The 20,051-nt window shown below is 34.1% G+C and overlaps 1 protein-coding gene and 1 non-coding gene across 6 annotated transcripts; both read left to right on the forward strand.

The window, feature by feature from the left end:
* Positions 1 to 679: 679 nt before the first annotated feature.
* On the forward strand, positions 680 to 752 carry TRNAE-CUC (transfer RNA glutamic acid (anticodon CUC)). Its single transcript has one exon. It is a non-coding gene; the product is annotated as a tRNA-Glu (tRNA).
* Positions 753 to 1,566: 814 nt separating this feature from the next.
* Positions 1,567 to 7,039, forward strand: LOC107940228 (peptidyl-prolyl cis-trans isomerase slr1251). Of its 5 annotated transcripts, none has more exons than XM_016873668.2 (14): positions 1,567 to 1,703; positions 2,375 to 2,463; positions 2,596 to 2,650; positions 2,977 to 3,065; positions 3,701 to 3,725; positions 3,850 to 3,888; positions 3,972 to 4,089; positions 4,194 to 4,354; positions 4,443 to 4,788; positions 4,888 to 5,027; positions 5,224 to 5,377; positions 5,465 to 5,809; positions 6,190 to 6,270; positions 6,351 to 7,039. In XM_016873668.2, exons 2-14 carry the CDS (start codon positions 2,386 to 2,388, stop codon positions 6,703 to 6,705), a joined length of 1,986 nt encoding a protein of 661 aa, XP_016729157.1. In that variant the 5' UTR covers positions 1,567 to 1,703; positions 2,375 to 2,385; the 3' UTR covers positions 6,706 to 7,039. The 5 variants fall into 5 exon arrangements, with proteins under 5 accessions (XP_016729157.1, XP_016729159.1, XP_016729158.1 ...); XM_016873670.2 differs by having other exon boundaries at positions 1,588 to 1,703; positions 4,620 to 4,788; XM_016873669.2 differs by lacking the exon at positions 6,190 to 6,270 and having other exon boundaries at positions 1,599 to 1,703.
* The last annotated feature ends 13,012 nt before the right edge of the window (positions 7,040 to 20,051 follow it).

Below are 20,051 nucleotides of genomic sequence, written 5' to 3' on the forward strand. Positions count from 1 at the left end.
TTAATACAACAGATTAGACTTTGATTTTAGCATTTTTATTCTGACCGGGTTTGAGCAAAATTTTAGACTTGTTTTTTAGGTTGAATCTAGAAAACAGACCTATATTTTTTACTTGACCTGATCCAACCAATGAATAACTCTACTAATACTTTCATGGGATCCGATTATTGACCGGAGAAACATGCCTTATAATCTTATTTTATACATAAAAATATTTGAATTGAATGGTTGTATAGTTTTATTTATTAATTCATTTAAGGTTAAAATATGTTTTTTTCTAAATTTGAAATTTAGTCTCTATATTTTATTTTTAGGAATTTAGTTTCTTTACTTTTCAAATTTAAAAAATCAGTTCGAATTGCTTACACAGTTATTTTCTTTGTTAAATTTGTTGGTATGACAATTTGAAATAAAAAAAAATACTCATTTAGCAGCAATGTAACTAAAAGAACAACATCATAATGAACATGAATTTAACAAAATAATCATAATAGTGTTAGTAATTGGACTTGAATTTTGAAATTTTAAAAGTAGGGGAGCTAAACTCCTTGAAATAAATATACAAGGACTAAATTCCAAAATTACTAAGAGTATAGGGATTTATGACACATTTTAACCTCCATTGTTTAACGTTTCTTATTTTATTATTTTAAAAATATTAATTCCTTGCTTTCCAAAATCCGTTGTAGTCTAGGTGGTTAGGATACTCGGCTCTCACCCGAGAGACCCGGGTTCAAGTCCCGGCAACGGAAATTGCTTTTCGTCATTTTTACTTTTCTTTTTGGTTAAATTTGTTGTCAATCTGTATACTTTGAAAACAATTGAAATTTAGTCCTGCTACTTTCTTCATTTAAAAATTATTTTCTCACTTGGTTTATAATCATTAAGATTATAAAATATCTCTCATCAACATTTATCAATTTCACACTTGGCTTAAAACTAATTGATGTTTAAATATTTTCAAGTAGTTATTTTAATTAATGTGCATGGAAAATTGATGTATATATATAAATTTATTATAATCCTACAAAATAGTGAGAAGATTAACATTTGGGCATTTGGGCACTTTAGGCACATGATTTAAAAATAGGAAGCTAAGTGTCAATTAAATAAATTATTCGTAACCTTGTAATATTTTATATATATATATTTGTAATTTGTTATTATTAAAATGAATCGTATATAAATTTAACAAAAATCTTTATTAATTAAATCTTAATTTTTAAATCAAAATAGCAAAGGATTAAATTATTCCAATCAAACGTAGAAGAACTAAATTTTAATGGTATAAAAGGCAGAATAAGACCTTAAAAACCATGGTTTTATTCATAAAATTAATCCTTGAACTATACCGTAGTTGTCAAATGAATCCTTAAAAGTTTTTAATAAAAAATGGTACATAAACTATCAATTTTGTGTCATTTTACCCAAGAAAAGTGTACAAATGTTTTGGGGTAAACTGAGACAAAATTGATAATTTAGGTATCATTTTGGCAAAAAAAATTAAGGACTAATTTGAGGATTGAATATAGTTCAGGTATTAGTTTACTAATAAAACAAAACAAACTCATCAATAGTTGTTAAGCTCGAAAAGGAGATATTTGCGAAACTACTAGCACTAGGGCAAATTTCTCATCAAAGAAGCTAAGCATAAGCAAGCAGCTAGAAGTGCAGCACGCGCCAATACTTTCTTCGGTGAATCGGTAATTATCGCCGCCATTTTCGAACTCTAGCTCGAGTTTACTAAGCTCGACTCGCTGCTCCTCCCAACTGTTGCCTTCTCTCAATTGTTTTTTTAGGCTTTTTCTTCTGTATCAGTTTGATCCGTTCTGATTTTCTGAGCAGTAGATAGCTATCTTTAACCTTCCAAGTTTAAGCATTTCAGTTACATTTTAAGCTTATTTTCTTCTCAAAGAAGAAGATCAAGAGTTTTTGAGTGTGAAAATTAGGATTTAGGGTTTTTGCGGTTACAGTAGGTTTGTCGCGATGCGTTAACTAAATTGTTAAACGCTACATTATTTAGTTGTAATTTAGACTTTTTTTAGTAATAAATACAGTGGCGAATGCATATCATATTCGTAGCATTGGTCTGTTTTAGAGGATATGCATCGCTTGTAGCTTGAAAGGGTGTATGTAAGTGAATCTGGAGTTTAGACATCTTTAAATTTTAGGGCTCTTCTATAGGGAATTTTATTCACAAAATTTGCTGAAAGAATTGTTCTTGAAGAAGCTTGTATGTTTGATATGTGAGAATGAAGTAGAATTTTATGTGCCACATGCATCGAAAAGTGAACTTTTTTTTTTGTTTGTTATGTATTAATCTATTAGACTACTTTATGAACTAACATTGTGGTGTAACTTGACTATTTTGTAGTTTGAGGAGCGATGAGTAAAAAAAAGAACCCTATGGTATTCTTCGATGTTTCAATTGGTGGAGATCTGGTGGAAAGAATTATTATCGAGGTAAGCCAAAAACCAGCTGCTGGCTTTTTTTACTCCGTTTTTGTTCCCTGTTTTTTGTGGGAACATATTTGGAAATGAGTCCAACTTCATTTTAAGGATAAAGATAAAGTTCTTTTTTTTCCAAATTTACAGCTTTTTGCAGATGTTGTTCCTAAGACAGCTGAGAATTTCCGGGCACTCTGTACAGGTATCCCTGAAAATGTTCCATATTTTTGTTAGTGGCAGGTGACTTAATTTTGGTGCTTGCACCGATTGTCATCTTTTTGTTACTGTGTATCATTATTGATGGACCTATTATTAATTATTAGTTTCTGGTCTTTCTAGATTCTTTAATGTCTCCTGTGTCATAGTCTATGAATGCAAGATTTAATTATCTCATGAATATTTTTTCTTTGACTAGGATAAATCACACAAAGCCTTGCTTCAAATTTTATCGTCTTATAAACTAATTGTCTGCATTTGCAAACAAGTTTGTCAGGCTTTTTGATTATATTGAACTGTGTTAAACTATAGGTGAAAAGGGCATTGGCAAATCTACCGGGAAACCCTTGCACTATAAAGGAACTTTTTTTCATCGAATAATCAAAGGATTCATGGCCCAAGTATGTTACTCATTCTTTCTACAAATCATTTTAATTAATCAGAGGAATATTTGCTATGATGATTCTTGTTTCATTTTTTTTCTCCTATGTCCTACCTTTTGCAGTGATCCAAAGTTTTTATTTCTAAGCTGTAATTTTAGTTTGATTAGCATCTTACTTTTCTATCATAATATCTTATTCGGTCGATAGGATTCAGATTTCTTGTATCTGCAGTCAATTAAACATGGATCTCTTTGGTCTAATCGTATATAATCATTCTAAATGACCTTTATCTGAAACAGTAAGCTCAGTACTTAAACTTTGGTGCCAATTAATCACTAGGAAAATATTTCAGTTATCTTTAAATGAGTAAGTTCTCTGCTGAGTATTAATTGATGGATCTTAGTGCTGTAACCTGAACTTTTTGAGCTTTGTTTTCACCTCCTTGGTGCTACTGCTTGTTGTTGCTGGTGATTAAACTGGTTAGTCATCATGGGTGTCCGCAGAGTGACTAAAATTAGAGAAAAGCTCAGTACTTTTATTTTTTTGCTTTGTAGGGAAGGTGAGGGGAGCTAGTATCTTTAATTTTACATGTAAAAGCATGTACTCAACGGCACTAAAATTTTCCATTTTTTATGTTTTACTTTTTTCTACAGGGTGGTGATTTTTCAAAGGGAAATGGTATGCTTGCTCATTCCAATGCATGGAAATTTTGTTCTGTTATTTTTGAGAGATTGCAGACTCTCTGCTTGACATCTAAATGTATGCCCAGACTTGTAAGGAAAGAGCTTTAATTGATTTGCAGGCACTGGTGGAGAAAGTATTTATGGAGGGAAGTTTGCAGGTAGGCCTTTGCATGTCAGCACTTAAGTATCTTACGATGAATCAAGTCAAAACTTAATCATTAAAGTTTATGTTTCCTTGCAGATGAGAATTTTAAACTGACTCATGACGGACCTGGTGTTCTCTCTATGGCAAACAGTGGTCCAAACACAAATGGATCTCAATTCTTTATAACCTTCAAGCGCCAACCTCATCTTGATGGGTATTTAATGTTTGCTTATTACTTATTTACCTGTTATGACTGTAAAGATGGAGCTTTTCTATGTTGCTTAGCAATGGATTTGTCATTTCTTGAATGCTTGGCAGCAAACATGTTGTTTTCGGAAAGGTAATTAAGGGAATAGAAGTTTTGAAGAAAATTGAGCTTGTCGGAACAGGTGATGGAAAGCCTGCGCAACCTATAAAAATATCTGACTGTGGTGAAACCTCCGAAAGTAAAATTCAGGATGCTCTTGGAAAAGCAAAAGGTACTGTTGCTGCAGTCTTAAGCACCACTATAGCGATTTCTGGATTTGTTGCCAACTTTTCATTTTACTTTTTTCACTACGGTTTTAGTTTCTGGGAAAGGGAAGAAATCGGGAAAAATTCCTTCATCGGACAGTTCAGATGATGAACATGCTAGAGGAAGTAAAAAGTCTTTGAAGGATAAAAGGAAAAAAAGAAAGAGGAGATATTCTTCATCTGATTCATACAGCTCTGATTCTGGTTCCGATTCCTATTCTTCTGATTCAGATTCTGATGTCTCTTCATCTGAGTCAAGTTCCTCAAGTGATGGAAGAAGACATAGGAGAAAGAAGTCAGCCAAAAGAGGCAAGCATCAACGTGGGAAAAAGAGGAAGGATGGGCGAAGGGAGAGGAAAAAAAGTCGGCAAGGAAAAAGATCAAAGCGCAAATCCAAATGGTCTGGTTAAAACCTTGTTTCAAGGACAATCCTCCAAATATTTTCCCTTTTTTTTTTTTTTTTTTTTGGTTATGTTTGTTGATAATGGCTTTATTGCAGGAGTTCAGATAGTTCAACTGACAGTGAAAGTGAGGGTACAAGCACAAGCGGTGGCAGTGATGATGGAAAGGCCAGTTTACGTCGTAAAAAACCCATCTCCAGATCCCAACCTGCTGAAGATGAATCTCCACAGAATATTGGTAATTCCATCCTTTATTGTTTTAGCCTCTCTCTATTTGTCTTCACATGCATATATATATTCCAATTCTTGATTCTAGCTTTCTTCACACTACCATACTGGAATCTAGTGGCACTTGAATTTGGGCATTATTAGCACAGGCGACTTGCAGCAATATATATAATATAGGGAACAACTAATGGCTGATTCTGATGTAGGACTACAAAGGAATAAGTTGAAGGTAACCGAGGACAACTCACATGAAGAAGGTGAATTGTCACCTAAAAGTGATGAGCTTGCCAACAATGGTCATGGCAACAAGGCTGCTGCTACTAACCTACATACCAATGCAGATGGCTCGGATAGATTGAGGTTTTTATGTTATCATTTTGTCTTCTCTTAGCTGAAATCTACACTATAATTTCATTGACAATGTTTCCTTTCCCATATGCTTCACAGAAGTGTGAGCCCAACCCCTAAACGGGGGCCAAACAACAGCCGCAGAAGCAGTCGAAGCATGAGTCCTCCAAAAGATGATGTTAGAAGCTCTCCCAGGAAATCTGGTGCAAGGACTTCACGTAGCCCATTGAATAGTCCTTCAAGGAAAGCCCCTGCATCCAACCAAGGGTGTATTGCCTCAAGAAGTCCATCTCCGGGTGGCACATCAAAGCGCATAAGAAAAGGCCGTGGCTTCACTGACCGTTATTCCTTTGCACGTCGGTACCGTACACCTTCTCCTGAACGTTCCCCGCCTAGATCCTATGCTTATGGTGGAAGAAATGTTCCAGAAAGAAACCATGATAGGTAAATCCATTCTACTCAAAAAATGAGAACAATAGTCATTGCACGTTAGATCAAGAGCAAACTGGTCCTTTTGTTAAAATTTTCATCCTTTTCTACTATTAAAAACTGGTCTTGTACGTCAGCATGAGGTACACATGGCGTGCAACGTGTAACTGTCTAGTTATTTTGTTAGCCATGTCAGTTTTTAACAGTAAAAATGGATGAAATTTTTAATAAAAAGGGATGGGTTTGCTTTTTATCTAACATACAAGGACTAATTTATCTGTTTTTTGAGTAAATGTCTAGTTATTTTGTTAACCATGCCAGTTTTGATCTAACCTCTGGTACTTTTCCAGTGTTTCCCCCTTAAATCTTAATATCATATTATTCTTTTGGTGAAGATATTCTAGCTACAGAAATCATTCTGATCGATCAACACGAAGACGTTATAGAAGCCCGCCAAGAGGCCGTAGTCCCCCTAGGTTTATTTTCAGATACAAATGCAGATTTTATTGAATTAGACTGGAAAATAGTTTATATATACTTTTATTTTCATTTGCAGATATGAAGGCAGAAAAAGTAGGAGTCCTTCTCGCAGCCCAGTTCATTACCGGAGAAGATACAGAGATCATAGTGAGAGCCAGAGTCCTGTTCGAAGTCCTAGTCCTAGAGACAAACGACCTGCCATAAGTGAGGGGTTAAAATCTCGTCTTGGTCCTCGAATCGATGATCAACAACGCTCCCCACGAGAACAAATCAGGGTCCAGACCTCTAGGTCAAAGAGTAATGCGTCCTCGCATTCCAGATCTCCCGATATCTCGCCATCAAGAAAACGCAACAGAAAATCGCAGTCTCCAAACACGTCAAAATCAAGCTCACCCTCCGGACAAAGAGGATTGGTGTCTTATGCAGATTGAATCCATGCCTTCCATGACATCATTTACATTTAATCAAAGCGTAGCTAGTTGTCTTCGTTGTGTTTCAGAGAGCATGCCTTTTTTATACACGTAGTTATTGATCATCATATGCTATTTAGATTGTCGATTTAGAGTTGGCAAATAGTTCTAGTTTTTTGTTTGCATAGTGACTTAATACTTCTAGAGCTTATTTGAAATAGCAAGAGGCATGCTCGGTGTTACCTAAATTAAGTAAACTCTGTTACTTTCTTATGGAATGTTCTATGTGCTTTGTCTCAAATTTGACTCAACATTTGTTATATGCTTAATCGGATGAATCTCTCTTTTTGTGATAGTTTTCTTAAAAGTTTCTATCTATTACGTATGTCATAGTAATGGTTTGCTTGAACCAATTGGTTTTGAATGGTAAAAAATTGGTTTGCCTGGCTAAAAAGTTGTAAGAACTGGGGTGAAACTATTTTAAATGTTTACTTTTATTATAATTTATAAAATATATATGTTATTATTTATTTGTTTATTATTTTTAAAGATATTTTTTGAATTTGTAATTTTTTTCAAAAAAAATTGTCATGCTTGAACAACAAATTGATAGACAAGTAAATTGAGGATATGACAAGTGTCGAGTTTATTCTACACCTATAAGACACTTAATCACACCTTAAATCTTCCATGAACGGTACACAAGATAATTAAAATTTTAAAAGTTTAAATATGTCTGATGGACGTCAAAATCATTAAAAATAATTCCTACAAAAATAACTCTAAATAGTAGTAAAGAGTGTTAGTAGGGTTGAGTCCACAGGGATTAAATGCTATAATTAACTTCCGTGTTTAGCTTATGATTAGGATTTTTATCGTGTCGAAAGTCATGGCAAAAGTCGTGCCTACGACTCCAAATGGACCTGTAAAGAAAATAAACAAATAAATCAGGAGAGTTTTGGAATGTTTAGAAATTAAATAATTGAAACAACATAAATAAATAATTAAATAAATTAGAAATTAATTTGGAAATTAAATTCAGATTTTGTAATCAAAGATAATAAGCCTTAGCCCTAGACTCGGAGGATTTCGGATTTTAAATCGATCCTTGAAAATTAATTTTCAATTCCAAACAATAAGCTGGTTATAGCAGTTAAGAACGTCTTAATCGCCAATTCTTCCTCTCGTAGCTGGTCCCGGTACGACCTGCAAACCAACCCTTACCAATTATCTACCTGAGATACACATGTACCCGATTCAAGATTCCGACAGCCTTGCGCTATGAAGAACCCAACTCGAAGTAACGGCCTCAACCATTTGGGTCGTTTAAACTCGATCACTTCTTCCTTAATTTGTTCTCGGAGATTTGAATACAACACGGCCGACTCGTTCCTCCAACTGTTAGCAAACACGACTCCAACCCAACGTGCACTTTTGACTTGAAATCGAGTAAATTTAAGGGATGAGTTGTCAATCCCGATACTTAGGAAAAATATGAATACCGATTGAGAGAATTTTTATTATGGATATGTATCTCACGATTCCTGACCGAAAAGAACACCGGCCTAAAGCTAAGATGGAATTTAGTGAAGCATGGATTTAATCATGCTTTGTAGGTTATGAAAGGTGATTTGATGATAATGGAGGAAATTGGGGAAGGAAAGGACTTGAAAGACAACTAAGCGAATTTTGAAAGAACAAAGAAATGGAAATGGAAGTAACAAAATGCTCACGGCGAAATTGGAAGAAATAGTATAATTCCTCTTTAATTCCAAATGAAAATCAAAATGTAAAATTAAATGTGTCTTTCCTAAGTACATTAAAGCCCTATTTATATAAATGGTATTTTCTAATTTTGGCTTTAACCACTTCAACATAACAATAAAAATAAAAAATAAGATTTTTTTTCTAATTTTAGCTTTTACAAAGTCAAAAGAATCTGATGAGTCCTTGGCTTTTTTCACATTTTTTATTCTGCCTCACTTTATTGACTGTGTTTCAATTTGGTCCTTTTTCTGCTTGTTTTTGACTCATAGCATCCCAATTGCATCCTTGACAAGATTAAAACATAAAAGCACTAATTCAGCGGGGATCAATTCAAAAATTAACCGAATTAAACACAAAAAGTCATGCAAAGTAACATGTTATCAAATCTCCCCTACTTCGCTCATGCTTGTCCTCAAGCATATTGTACTTTCAAACATTAGAAATTATTCAATAATTTATTAAAAATCGAGCCTCTTTTTCGCATCCATAATCAATGTAAACAATATAGGCAAAAATAAATAAATGCTCAAAATACCTAGTTTGATCAACAAGTGTCATAAAACTGAAATATGTGAACTAAATCATTTCACTAAATTGAATTTGAATCCAAAATTTGCAAGGTATTATTAATTAATCACGCAGTAATAAAAATTTTAGACATGGTCAAACCTTTTTACGCAAACTAGGATGACAACCCAAGCACCCTATCCCGATTACTCAGTTCAAACAATTTTTTTAGGCTCGATTAGCGGAATGTTTGTAAGTTTTCAATTTGTCACTCGAACCTTATACGCGAGATGAAATGACAGCCCAAGCACCTCACCCCGATTACTAAATTTGGTCACATTTTCGAAAATTTCACTCATAACTTGAGTCTTTATTTATTTTTTTTTCATTTTATTTATTTATTTATGTACAAGCAAATTTTTTTCCAAACAATCAATTTATAAGAAAAATCTAGTTACATATATCAACCGTAAAACACAAAATGTCGACTAATCTAGATGCTTGAGCACTTTAATTCAAAAATTACCCAATTGTCCAAATTGACTAAGTAATGAGATTAGAGGCTTAATGTCAAATAAACTATCGAATAAATCTAGCATAAGATTGAACTTATGCAAAAGAGAGACATGCAGCAAAAATTATGCATATTTACCATTTTTTTCATGCTTATTTACCACTTTACTTACCATTTCAACCCCCCACTTAATCTATGTTTGTCCTTAAGCATGTTTTATATGAAATAAAAGACAGTAACCCAAATAACAAGCAAAAACAAGGTTAAGAATACTCCCCATGTGTCTTTTAACGATGTTGTCGGTGTTGGGGGTAACGACTTTGCAGGATGTCGAGGATTTTAGAGACTTGGGTTTCCATTGTTCCAAGCCGAGCTTCGATCCGGCTTAAACGTGCCTCCACAGTTAGAGGTTTCTCCTCTTGCTCCCTAGCATTGAACTGTGGACGTTGACGAAAGAGCATATTTCGCGAGTAGTTCGTGTACCTAGAAGAACAAAATAACACGCAGTAGAGGTGCCAGTAAGCAAACCCATAGAATCCAAGCAATATTTATCTAGGCTATCCATATTATATGCACATGTTAAGGATGAGAAATCGACTTTAGAGGGAAAAAGTTGAGAGGTTAAATTCGTAATATATGATCTAAGTATTAGTGGACGATTACATCGCAAAATAGCATGAAAGTTTTGTGCAAACCAATATCCTAAATTAACTTTAAATCCAGAATGCCTACACCACAAAAAAATAATTCAGTTTTAGTTAAAACAGATGACGAATCATTTCGACTTGAAAAACTAAAGGCTAAAAATCGACGAATATATCTTAAAGCGGGTTCATGCACCAATAAGTCCTTTGTGGTCTTTGGATTATAAAGTTGATTTCTAGAATGAGTCAAAGCACAATAAACATCTTGAGCATCAAAGTTACTTGGAATATCTAACAGAGCAATATGATAGGAATCAGATTGAATACTATTAGGATCGACGAAACCCATGGCAATGTTAAATTCAGAAATCGACATCCAAAAATCCTTACCAAGTAATCGAAAATAGATAATGCTTTGTGTTTCAACAGTTCGTAATGCATTAATATTGAAGCTAAACGTGATGTAAAATTGTAATGCCCCCTACCCGTATTCGTTGCTGGAATAGGGTACGAGGCATTACCAGATTTTACCGAATTAATTTTCTATTATTACGAGTTAAATACTATTCATTTATCGAAACATGTCATGACTTCCCTTGGATAGGCCTCCGAAGACCAAAACATACATCAGGACTAAACCGAGATTAAATCGAAACCATAAGAATTATTTTTTATGAACTCAATATAACCCCTTTATAAATTTCTAACCTTCCCTGCAATTTTAAACCGAGACTAATCTAAACCAACCAATCCATTTCAACATATTTTCAAGATAGATTCAAACATATCCATAAGATAACCTCATCACATACCAAAACCAAGATTTGTTAGTCATACCAATGGCTAACCTTACATTCATTTCACATTAACATTTACTTTATTAGCTTATACATGCCATTGATTTCCAAAATAAAGTTTCTTTATATACCGAAATCTTGAGGTTGATAGTGTGATGCATCTCCGACCAAATCCGACCTCCGAGCTCTTAACACTACAACACAGGGGAAAAGGAAACAGGCTAAGCACTTTGTGCTTAGTAAGCTCATGTAACAAGAATTATATGCACTTACCTAATATTTTCAATACAATGCAATAAACATTCATACACCCATTCAAGGCATTATTCCCTTAACATGCACAAACTCAACATTTAAGTTAGTTCAATAATTTCCATGTATCAATAGTATATATACCATGATTGATGAGCTCATCAATTCCATGATTTCCATTCCCTTGTTATTTTTCCATATTTATCCCATTGAACTACTTGGAATTTCGATGGACTTTCAGGGGTACACCTAAGTGTACAAATCCGGGTCATTCAATTCATATTCATGTGCGCACATTTCCATTTCAGAGAGCACACTCCCGCGAACCTCATCCTTACAGCGGGATTACTAATCTAGGCTAAATCCCCTGTAATATAAACTCATAGAGTATTGTCGGGATTACCAGTCCAGGCTAAATCCCCTGCAATGACAATTACTCTAATGAGCTTGGATCTGAATTACCAGTCCAGGCTAAATTCAGACCCTAATTCGGATTACCCATCCGGGCTAAATCCATTTTCCACATATTCTTCAGGAGGGCTATATCAGGATAGGATCACCCGTCCGGGCTAGATCCTTTTTACCGTCAATTCCTTTTCAAAGATCCATCGAATTTTCCTTCCATTCAATCGGGATTTCTTCCCATTTTTATCAAATATATCAATGTTTCATCAATTTTCATACAATGAACATTCAAATCATATTCAAATCAATAACAAACATTTCAAGCATTTAAGAATATAATTCAAGTTACACAAACTTACCTCGATACTTGTTCGTATGCAAAAATCTACTAATCCCGAACTTTTTCTTTTCCTCGATCTAGCTTCGTATTTGAATTTTCTAGATTTAAATAAATAAATTTAATCATTAATTTAATATAGTTCATGTTCATATGTAACATTCTCTATAATCCCATTATTATTTATAGTTCATTTAGAGCTGTCTCCTTGAGTCATAGTCACTAAATTATTTATATCTTGAGTTACGGAACTTCAAATTAAGATCTGCTAATTTTCCCTGAAACTAGACTCACATATATTATTACCATAAAATTTTCAGAATTTTTGGTTTAACCAATAAGTACATTTTATTCTTTAAAGTCGTCCCTATTTTGCTATCTGACAGTTTTGACCCTTCTTCACTAAAAATTAATTATCTCCTAGTACAGAATTGGATAATGTTCTCGTTTGTTTTTTTTTGAAAATAGACTCATTAAGGATTTTAAACAGATAAATTTAAGCCCCTAATTATTTTCCTCCAATTTTTGATGATTTTCCAAAGTCAGAACAGAGAAACCCGAAATCATTCTGACCTTGTCTCACAAAACCTATTATATCTCATGATTTACAATTTTATTGCTTACACAATTTCTTCTATGAGAAACTAGACTCAATAAGATTTAATTTCATATTTTATTAATCCTCTAATTCAATTTCCACAATTTATGGTGATTTTTCAAAGTTAACCTACTGCTGCTGTCCAAAACTGTTTTAGTGCATGATGTTAATTACCATTTTTCCACTAAGCTTTCAATAAATGATAATTTAGTCCCTACTCAATTAACCTCTCAATTGATATGATTTTTCTCAATTAAAACTTTATTATATCACTTTAAACTACTTTATAACCTTTGGAAATCAAAATTTTAACATTAGACTTTGATTCCAAACTTTTTCACAATTAGGTCCTACAAATCAATTTCTATTGAAATTACCTAATAAAATCATCTCATAAACAAGTTAAAGCTTTAATTTCATGCTATTTCATCTTAAACTTATAGCACTCAACCATGGTGACTTTCAATTTCATCCATGAAATCAAAAACTAATGAATTTAGTAATAGGACCTAGTTGTAAAAGTATTAGAAACAAAAAAATTACGAGAAAAAGGCAAGGATTAACTCACTTGGAGCAAAAATTATGAAATACCAGCTTTAATAAACCCTTAGGAAATTTTTGACTGATGATAATGAAGAAAATATGAAGAGAATTCTAGATATTACAAGTTGGTCCCATTTTTATTTTAGTAAATTTGGTTATTTTCCCATTTTGCCCTTATTTCACCAATTCTCCTCATTTTTCTCAGCTTATGCCGCTCAAAATATCTTCTTTTGGGCTTATTTGCAATTTATGTCCCTCCTCATTTAACAATTGAGCTATTTAATCATTCTAGTAACTTTTAAACCCTTTTCAATTTAGTATTTTTTACTTAATTAACTACCCAAACATAGAAATTTTCTAACGACATTTTAATACCATATTACTAACACTTTATAAATATTTATAAAAATATTTTCGACTCGGTTTTACGAGATCGAGGTCTCGATACCTTGTTTTTACCCAATTTCTTCAATAATTTCTTTTTCTAACTAACCACTAAATCGATAAAATTTTTCTATCGATATTTTCATACGATTTTCCTATCATATCAATATTCATGCAAAAATATTAAAATAAATTTCTCTTTAAATCGAATTTGTAGTTACGAAACCACTGTTCCAATAACCTTGAATTTAGGCCATTACAAAAATTCATAAATCAATTCATAATATGCACTATAGAAAATATTTGCAAATGAACTCCAACCAATAGCATCAAAATAGCCAATCACAACGTCACGAATATTTAACATATCACAGCGTCAATACTGCTATGTGGGGGTGTCGCTGACTCATGTGTTGGTCATTGACGGGATTGAGTGGTGGACGATCATGTTCGACGTTGAGAGACACACTCATTTGTAGTTAAGGGACCTTCGACATGGTCGTTAGAAGTCTTGACCTCCTCCGAGTATCCTGCATAATATGTTAGTAAAGGTAAAACAGGTTGAGGATTAGGAATCGACTTGTCAAGAGTAGCGAGGCTGCTGTTCGAATGTTCTGTTTCGAATGTAGTTGTACTTCGTCGGTGACGAGTTCTCATTGGTGCGGTCGTTCTTCTTGTAGGAGGTGGAGAAGGTTCTGAGTTGTCATCGACTAAATCAACGATTAGAGGTGCTGAAAATCAATGTCAACTTCGATTGAGTGAAGCTGAAATATTGTCGGTCATTTGGATCCAAGTTCGAACCATGGTTTCTATATAAGATTCACGAATAAATAGTTTTGCTTGCTACGGCGGCAGCGACAAACGGCGACAACTGCGACGAACGGTGGACGAGGTGGTTTTGGTTAATTTTTTTAAGGGTGACGGTGGGGGTTTCAGGTATGGCGTCGGTTAAGGTGGTAGGATGGGTGGTTTGGGTGTTTGGTGATTATGGAGAAAAAGAAGAAATAGATGAGATGGTGTTTGAGGAAGGACGGAGCGACGACGTGTTGGTGATGGTGTAAAACGGCGATGCCGCGTCAACGTGGTGGTGTCTAAGTTCGACGATGATGAAATAGGGCAATGGGGTGAGCAACGATACTCTGAAAAATGACGTTCGACAATGGTGGCTCACGAGACCATGGTGACTCGTGAGCGCTCGACGACAAATGTGGACGATGATGGTGGTGACAACACTCGACGACGACTCTAACGATGGTTGAGGTGGCAGCGGTGTAGTGTGGGGTTAGGGTTTTGTTTTGAAAAAGATGGAGAAGAAAAAAGGGGTTTAGGGTTTTAAAGATTTTGGGTGTTTTATTTTTTCGTTTTCTTTTTTTCTCTTTTCTCTTTTTTTTTCCTTGTGGTCAGTTTGGGCCTCTTGTCCATTTCTTGTTCTTTTTTTTTCTTTGGGCCAGCTAGGTCGTTCGGCCCAATTTCCTTCCTTTTCATTTTTTGGGGCCATATTGGGCTAGTTGGTGTTTTGGGTATTGGGGTTTTTTTTGTATAGGTCATTTGATGTTTGGACAAATGGATTTGGGGTAGGTATTAGGTTGGTGGGTGGGTATTGGATTTGGGTTTTGGGGTTTTAAGGTTAGGGATGTTGGTTTTTTTATTTGTAGGTAAATAATTGTCACCATTTAGCATGTCGTACCTATGCCACCATCATTATCTGACTTTTGGAAAAATCACTACCTCCATTACATTCCTAAAAACATCAAATTAACTGGATTAAATAAAAATTTATTTATTTATTTATTTATTTACAACCTAAATCTTATTTAAACTCAAAATTAAATAAATGAAAATAAATTTGGGTTGTCTCCCAAATAGCGCTTTTGTTTAACGTCATTAGCTCGACGACCTGGAAATTTATTTAACCGGCTCTTCGAGGACTAATTCCTCGACCATGTGGACTTGAAAATTTTCGTAGAAAGACTTTAATCGCTGTCCATTGACCTTGAAATTTTTTGCAGATTTTTCACTTTTAACCTCGACTGTACCATGTGGAAATACGTGAGTAATAACAAAATGCCTTAACCACTTAGTTTGAAGCTTACCTGCAAAAATTCTTAATGTAGGGTCATAGAATAATACTTTATGTCGTACCGAAAATTATTTACAGGATATCTTCTGATCATGGTATGCCTTGATCTTATCCTTATAAATTTGGGCACTTTCATACGCTTCTCGTTGAATTTCTTCAAGTTCCTGAATATATAACTGACGATACTTACCTGCAACTTCCAACTCCATGTTGCATTGCTTGACCTCCCGAAACGCTTTATGTTCTAGTTCAACAGGAAGATGACACGGTTTACCAAAAATTAGTCGATAAGGAGACATACCTATGGGTCCTTTATAAGCTGTACGGTACGCCCACAGTGCATCATTTAGTCACAAACTCTAATCTTTCCTATCTGGCTTAACGGTCTTCTCCAAAATCAACTTGATTTCTCAATTCGACACTTCCGCTTAACCATTTGATTGAGGGTGATAAGCCGTAGCGACTCGTTGCACTACCCCGTATTTTTTCAAAAGTGTGTCAATTACCTTATTACAAAAATGCATTACCCGATTGCTTATCAATGCTCACGGTGCGCCAAATCTGAAAAAGATATAACTCTTTAGAAAATCGATTACCGTTTTGGCGTCAACATGACAAGTGGCTTATGCTTCCACCCACTTTGACACATAGTCAACAAGTAAAATATAGACGTTACTGTATGATGAGACAAAATGTCCCATAAAATCAATGCCCCATATATCAAATATTTTACAGACATGTACAGGGGTTAGAGGCATTTCATTTTTTTGCTTAAGTTTCCTACCCTTTGACACTTTTCGCATGTTTTACAGAACAAATATGCATCTCTAAAAATATGTGGCCAATATAGTCCACATTCAAGTACTTTATGCGTAATTCGTTTAGGGCCAAAATGTCCACCACATTAGGGGTGAGCAAAATTCGATTCGACTCGAAAAAATCGAAAAAAAATTTGAATTTCGAGTTAAACGAATCGAGTTATTCGAATCAACTCGAATTTTTTTTTCAAATTTCGAGTTCGAATCGAGTTGAGTTTTCGAATTTGAATAATTCGAATAATTCGAATATCAAACTATAATATTTTACATTTTTACCCCAAACTCCTAAACCTTTTTACTTTTCCCTCAAAACTTTTACTCATTCCCACTTTCCCCCAAAAACTTTTACTCATCTCCCCTCCCAACCCCCCAATCTACCCAAAATTCATTTCCCACCAAAATTTTACTCTCCCATTTACTTTTTCTCAAAATTTTACTCCCAAAAACCCTCAAAACCTTTCATTTTCCCCCAAAATTTTTACTCCCTCCCACTTTTTCCCTAAAACTTTTATTCTCTTCCCATCTCATCTCTCATCTACCCCAAACCCTCCCCCTTCCAATTTTTTTTAATATTTTCCCTCCAAAATTTTACTCACCCTATTTACTTTCTCTCAAACTTTTATTCCCCAAAACTTTTTATTTACCCCCTAAACTTTTACTTCTCACCCTTTACTCTCAAATAAAAAATCAAAATTATCCAAAAAAATCACTAAACATAAATAGTAATAATTTTATTTATATATACTATTTATATTATTAAATTAAATTTCACATTTTATATTATTTATATTATTGAATTTTTTAGTCATATTGAATATTTATATTAAAATTGAATTATTAATTATGCCATAAAATATTCGTGTTAAAATTTTATATTGGTATCAATTTCACATTTTATTTTTAAAATAACTTTTATTAAAAAATCATATTTTTACATTTAATATATTTTTTAATTCCAAAATAAATAGTGACAAGAATCTAAAGATAATTGAAACAACTAAGCAAGCAAAGAAGCTAACCAGTATATAAAAAATTAATAAATAAATTATGAGGTGATGAAAGTTAATAAAAAAAGTTGATTAAGGTGGACAAATTTTATTACGATGGGTGACAGTGGTTACAAGGACCCAAAATTATTTTTTAAAATTTAACTCGAACAAATATATTCGATTCGATTCGATTCGAATTCCATCTCACTCGACTCGATTCGAGAAAACTTCAAATAAAGTTAGGATGATAAAATGAGATTCGAAAACTCGATTAACTCGAAAATTTTTAATTTGATTCGTTGGAATGCTCACCCCTACACCACATGCGTAAGAATGACAAAAAGATAGAATCAATTTTAACTTAGTTTCTACAACGCATTGTCGAATTACCTTATCGGAACAATATTTCCAAAGGTAGGGATCGTCCCAAACATAATATCGCGATTCACGTTTGATATTATCTTTTTCAGATCGCAATAAGTTAGAAGAGACTATACCTATAGCAATGTAATTCACCATGTCTGTGTACCAAAGGAAAACTATCTGAGTAGCAAGCAGACTTTCATCCGGAAAATCATCTTTAAGTGGTGTGACATCCTTCGATGGATGTATTCGGCTCAGATGGTCAACTACCAAATTTTCACGTCCTTCCTTATCCTTTATTTCGAGATCAAACTCTTGCAAAAGTAATATCCACCAAATAAGCCTCGGTTTTGCTTCCTTTTTCTCGATCAAATATTTAAGAGTTGCATGATCAGAAAAAACAACAATCGTAGTCCTTAATAAATATGAATGAATTTTTTCCACAGCAAAGACTATAGCTAGAAACTCTTTTTTAGTAGTCGAGTAATTGCTTTGGGCAGCATCCAAAGCCTTAGACGCATAGGAGATAACGTGTGGTTCTTTCTCGATTCTTTGCACAAGGACTGCTCCTACGCTATGGTCACTTGTATCACACATTATTTCGAAAGGATAATTCTAATTTGGTGGTTGAACGATGGGTACCGAAATGAGCTTATGTTTAAGCGTGTCGAACACATCCCTGCATGATTGGTCAAAATCGAACTCCTTGTCCTTCTGTAAGGGATTACAAAGCGGTGGCGCAATTTTTGAAAAGTCTTTAATGAACCGCTTGTAGAAACTTGCATGACCAAGGAAGAACAAATCTCCCTCACAGTTGTGGGGTATGGTAGTGAGTTAATGATGTCAATTTTTTCTTTATCGACAGAAATTCCCTCAGCAGAAATGATATGACCTAGAACTAATCCTTTGTCCACCATAAAATGACATTTCTTATAATTTAGGACATGATTAAATTCTAAAAATAGTTCCAAAATTTTTGTAAGATTTAGCAAACACACCTCAAAAGACTCATCATACACAGTAAAGTCGTCCATGAACACCTCAATTATTTTCTCGACATAGTCGAAAAATATACTTACCATATACCTTTGAAACGTTGCTGGTGCGTTGCAAAGTCCGAACGGCATCCGTTTATAAGAGAACGTGCCAAATGGACACGTCAACGTTATTTTCTTTTGATCTTCTAGTGCCACTAGAATCTGGAAAAACCCTGAGTAACCTTCAAGACAACAATAATGAGATTTCTCAGCTAAACGTTTTAACATCTTGTCAATAAAAGGAAGTGGAAAATGATCTTTCTGAGTCAAGAAGTTCAACTTCCTGTAATTGATGCAGACTTTCCACCCGTTTTGGACCCGAGTGGGAACCATCTCACCTGTCGAATTCTCAATTACGGTCATGTCAATTTTTTGGGTACTACATGGACTAGATTGACCCAATTACTTTTAGAAATAGGATAGATCATCCCAGCATCAAGTAACTTTTGAACTTCTTTTCTTACCACTTCTATCAAGTAACTAGATTGACCCAATTACTACATGGACTAGATTGACCCAAACCCTTATTGTCGGCTATCGTCCATCCAATTACCTCTTTATAATCTCTAAAAACTCGTACCAAGTTTTCCTCTTCTACCTTCGAGAGTTTACTCAAGATTATTACCGGTAAGGTATTTCTTTTGTCAAAAAAGGCATACTTCAAATAGTCCAACAGTGGTTTGAGTTCCAACTCTGGAGCCTACAAAATAAATGGTAAAAGCTTAGTTTGTGAAGGAAATAATTAAAAAATTTACCTAAATTTTTTCGTAATTACGGTGCCTCCATATTAGCCACTGTTTCGCGATCAAACTCTTCAAAGGTTATCCACTCCTCTAGTTCCTCCATGGCATCAAAGTCTAGACTTCTACAAAGAACAAGTCATAATTTATCCACATTATGATATACTAAATGTAATTCAGTTAAAGGATCTATTATATCAATATTAGAAACATTAGAAATCATGCTAGAGTGGTTCATGGCCTCATAGACATTGAATTTCACCACTTTCCCATCGAACTCCATATTGAGTATCCCACTTCATACGTCAATATTTATTTGTGTAGTACCCAAGAATGGCCTCCCAAGGAGTATGTCAGACGAATTAGCCAAATTGTCATCCTCCATGTCGATAATGTAGAATTCTGCAGGAAATATTAGCTCGTTTACCTTAATAAGAACATCCTCCAGCACTTCCTCCGAATGCACTACAGATTTATCTGCAAGCTGAATTACACATGTTTCCTTCAAAGGACCCACGTTAAGTAGTTTATAAATTAACCAAGGCATAATATTAATTGATGTGCCTAAGTTACACATTGTTTTTTAATACTG

The sequence above is a fragment of the Gossypium hirsutum genome, chromosome D08 (assembly GCF_007990345.1).
Source record: "Gossypium hirsutum isolate 1008001.06 chromosome D08, Gossypium_hirsutum_v2.1, whole genome shotgun sequence".
Classification (NCBI taxonomy): domain Eukaryota; kingdom Viridiplantae; phylum Streptophyta; class Magnoliopsida; order Malvales; family Malvaceae; genus Gossypium; species Gossypium hirsutum.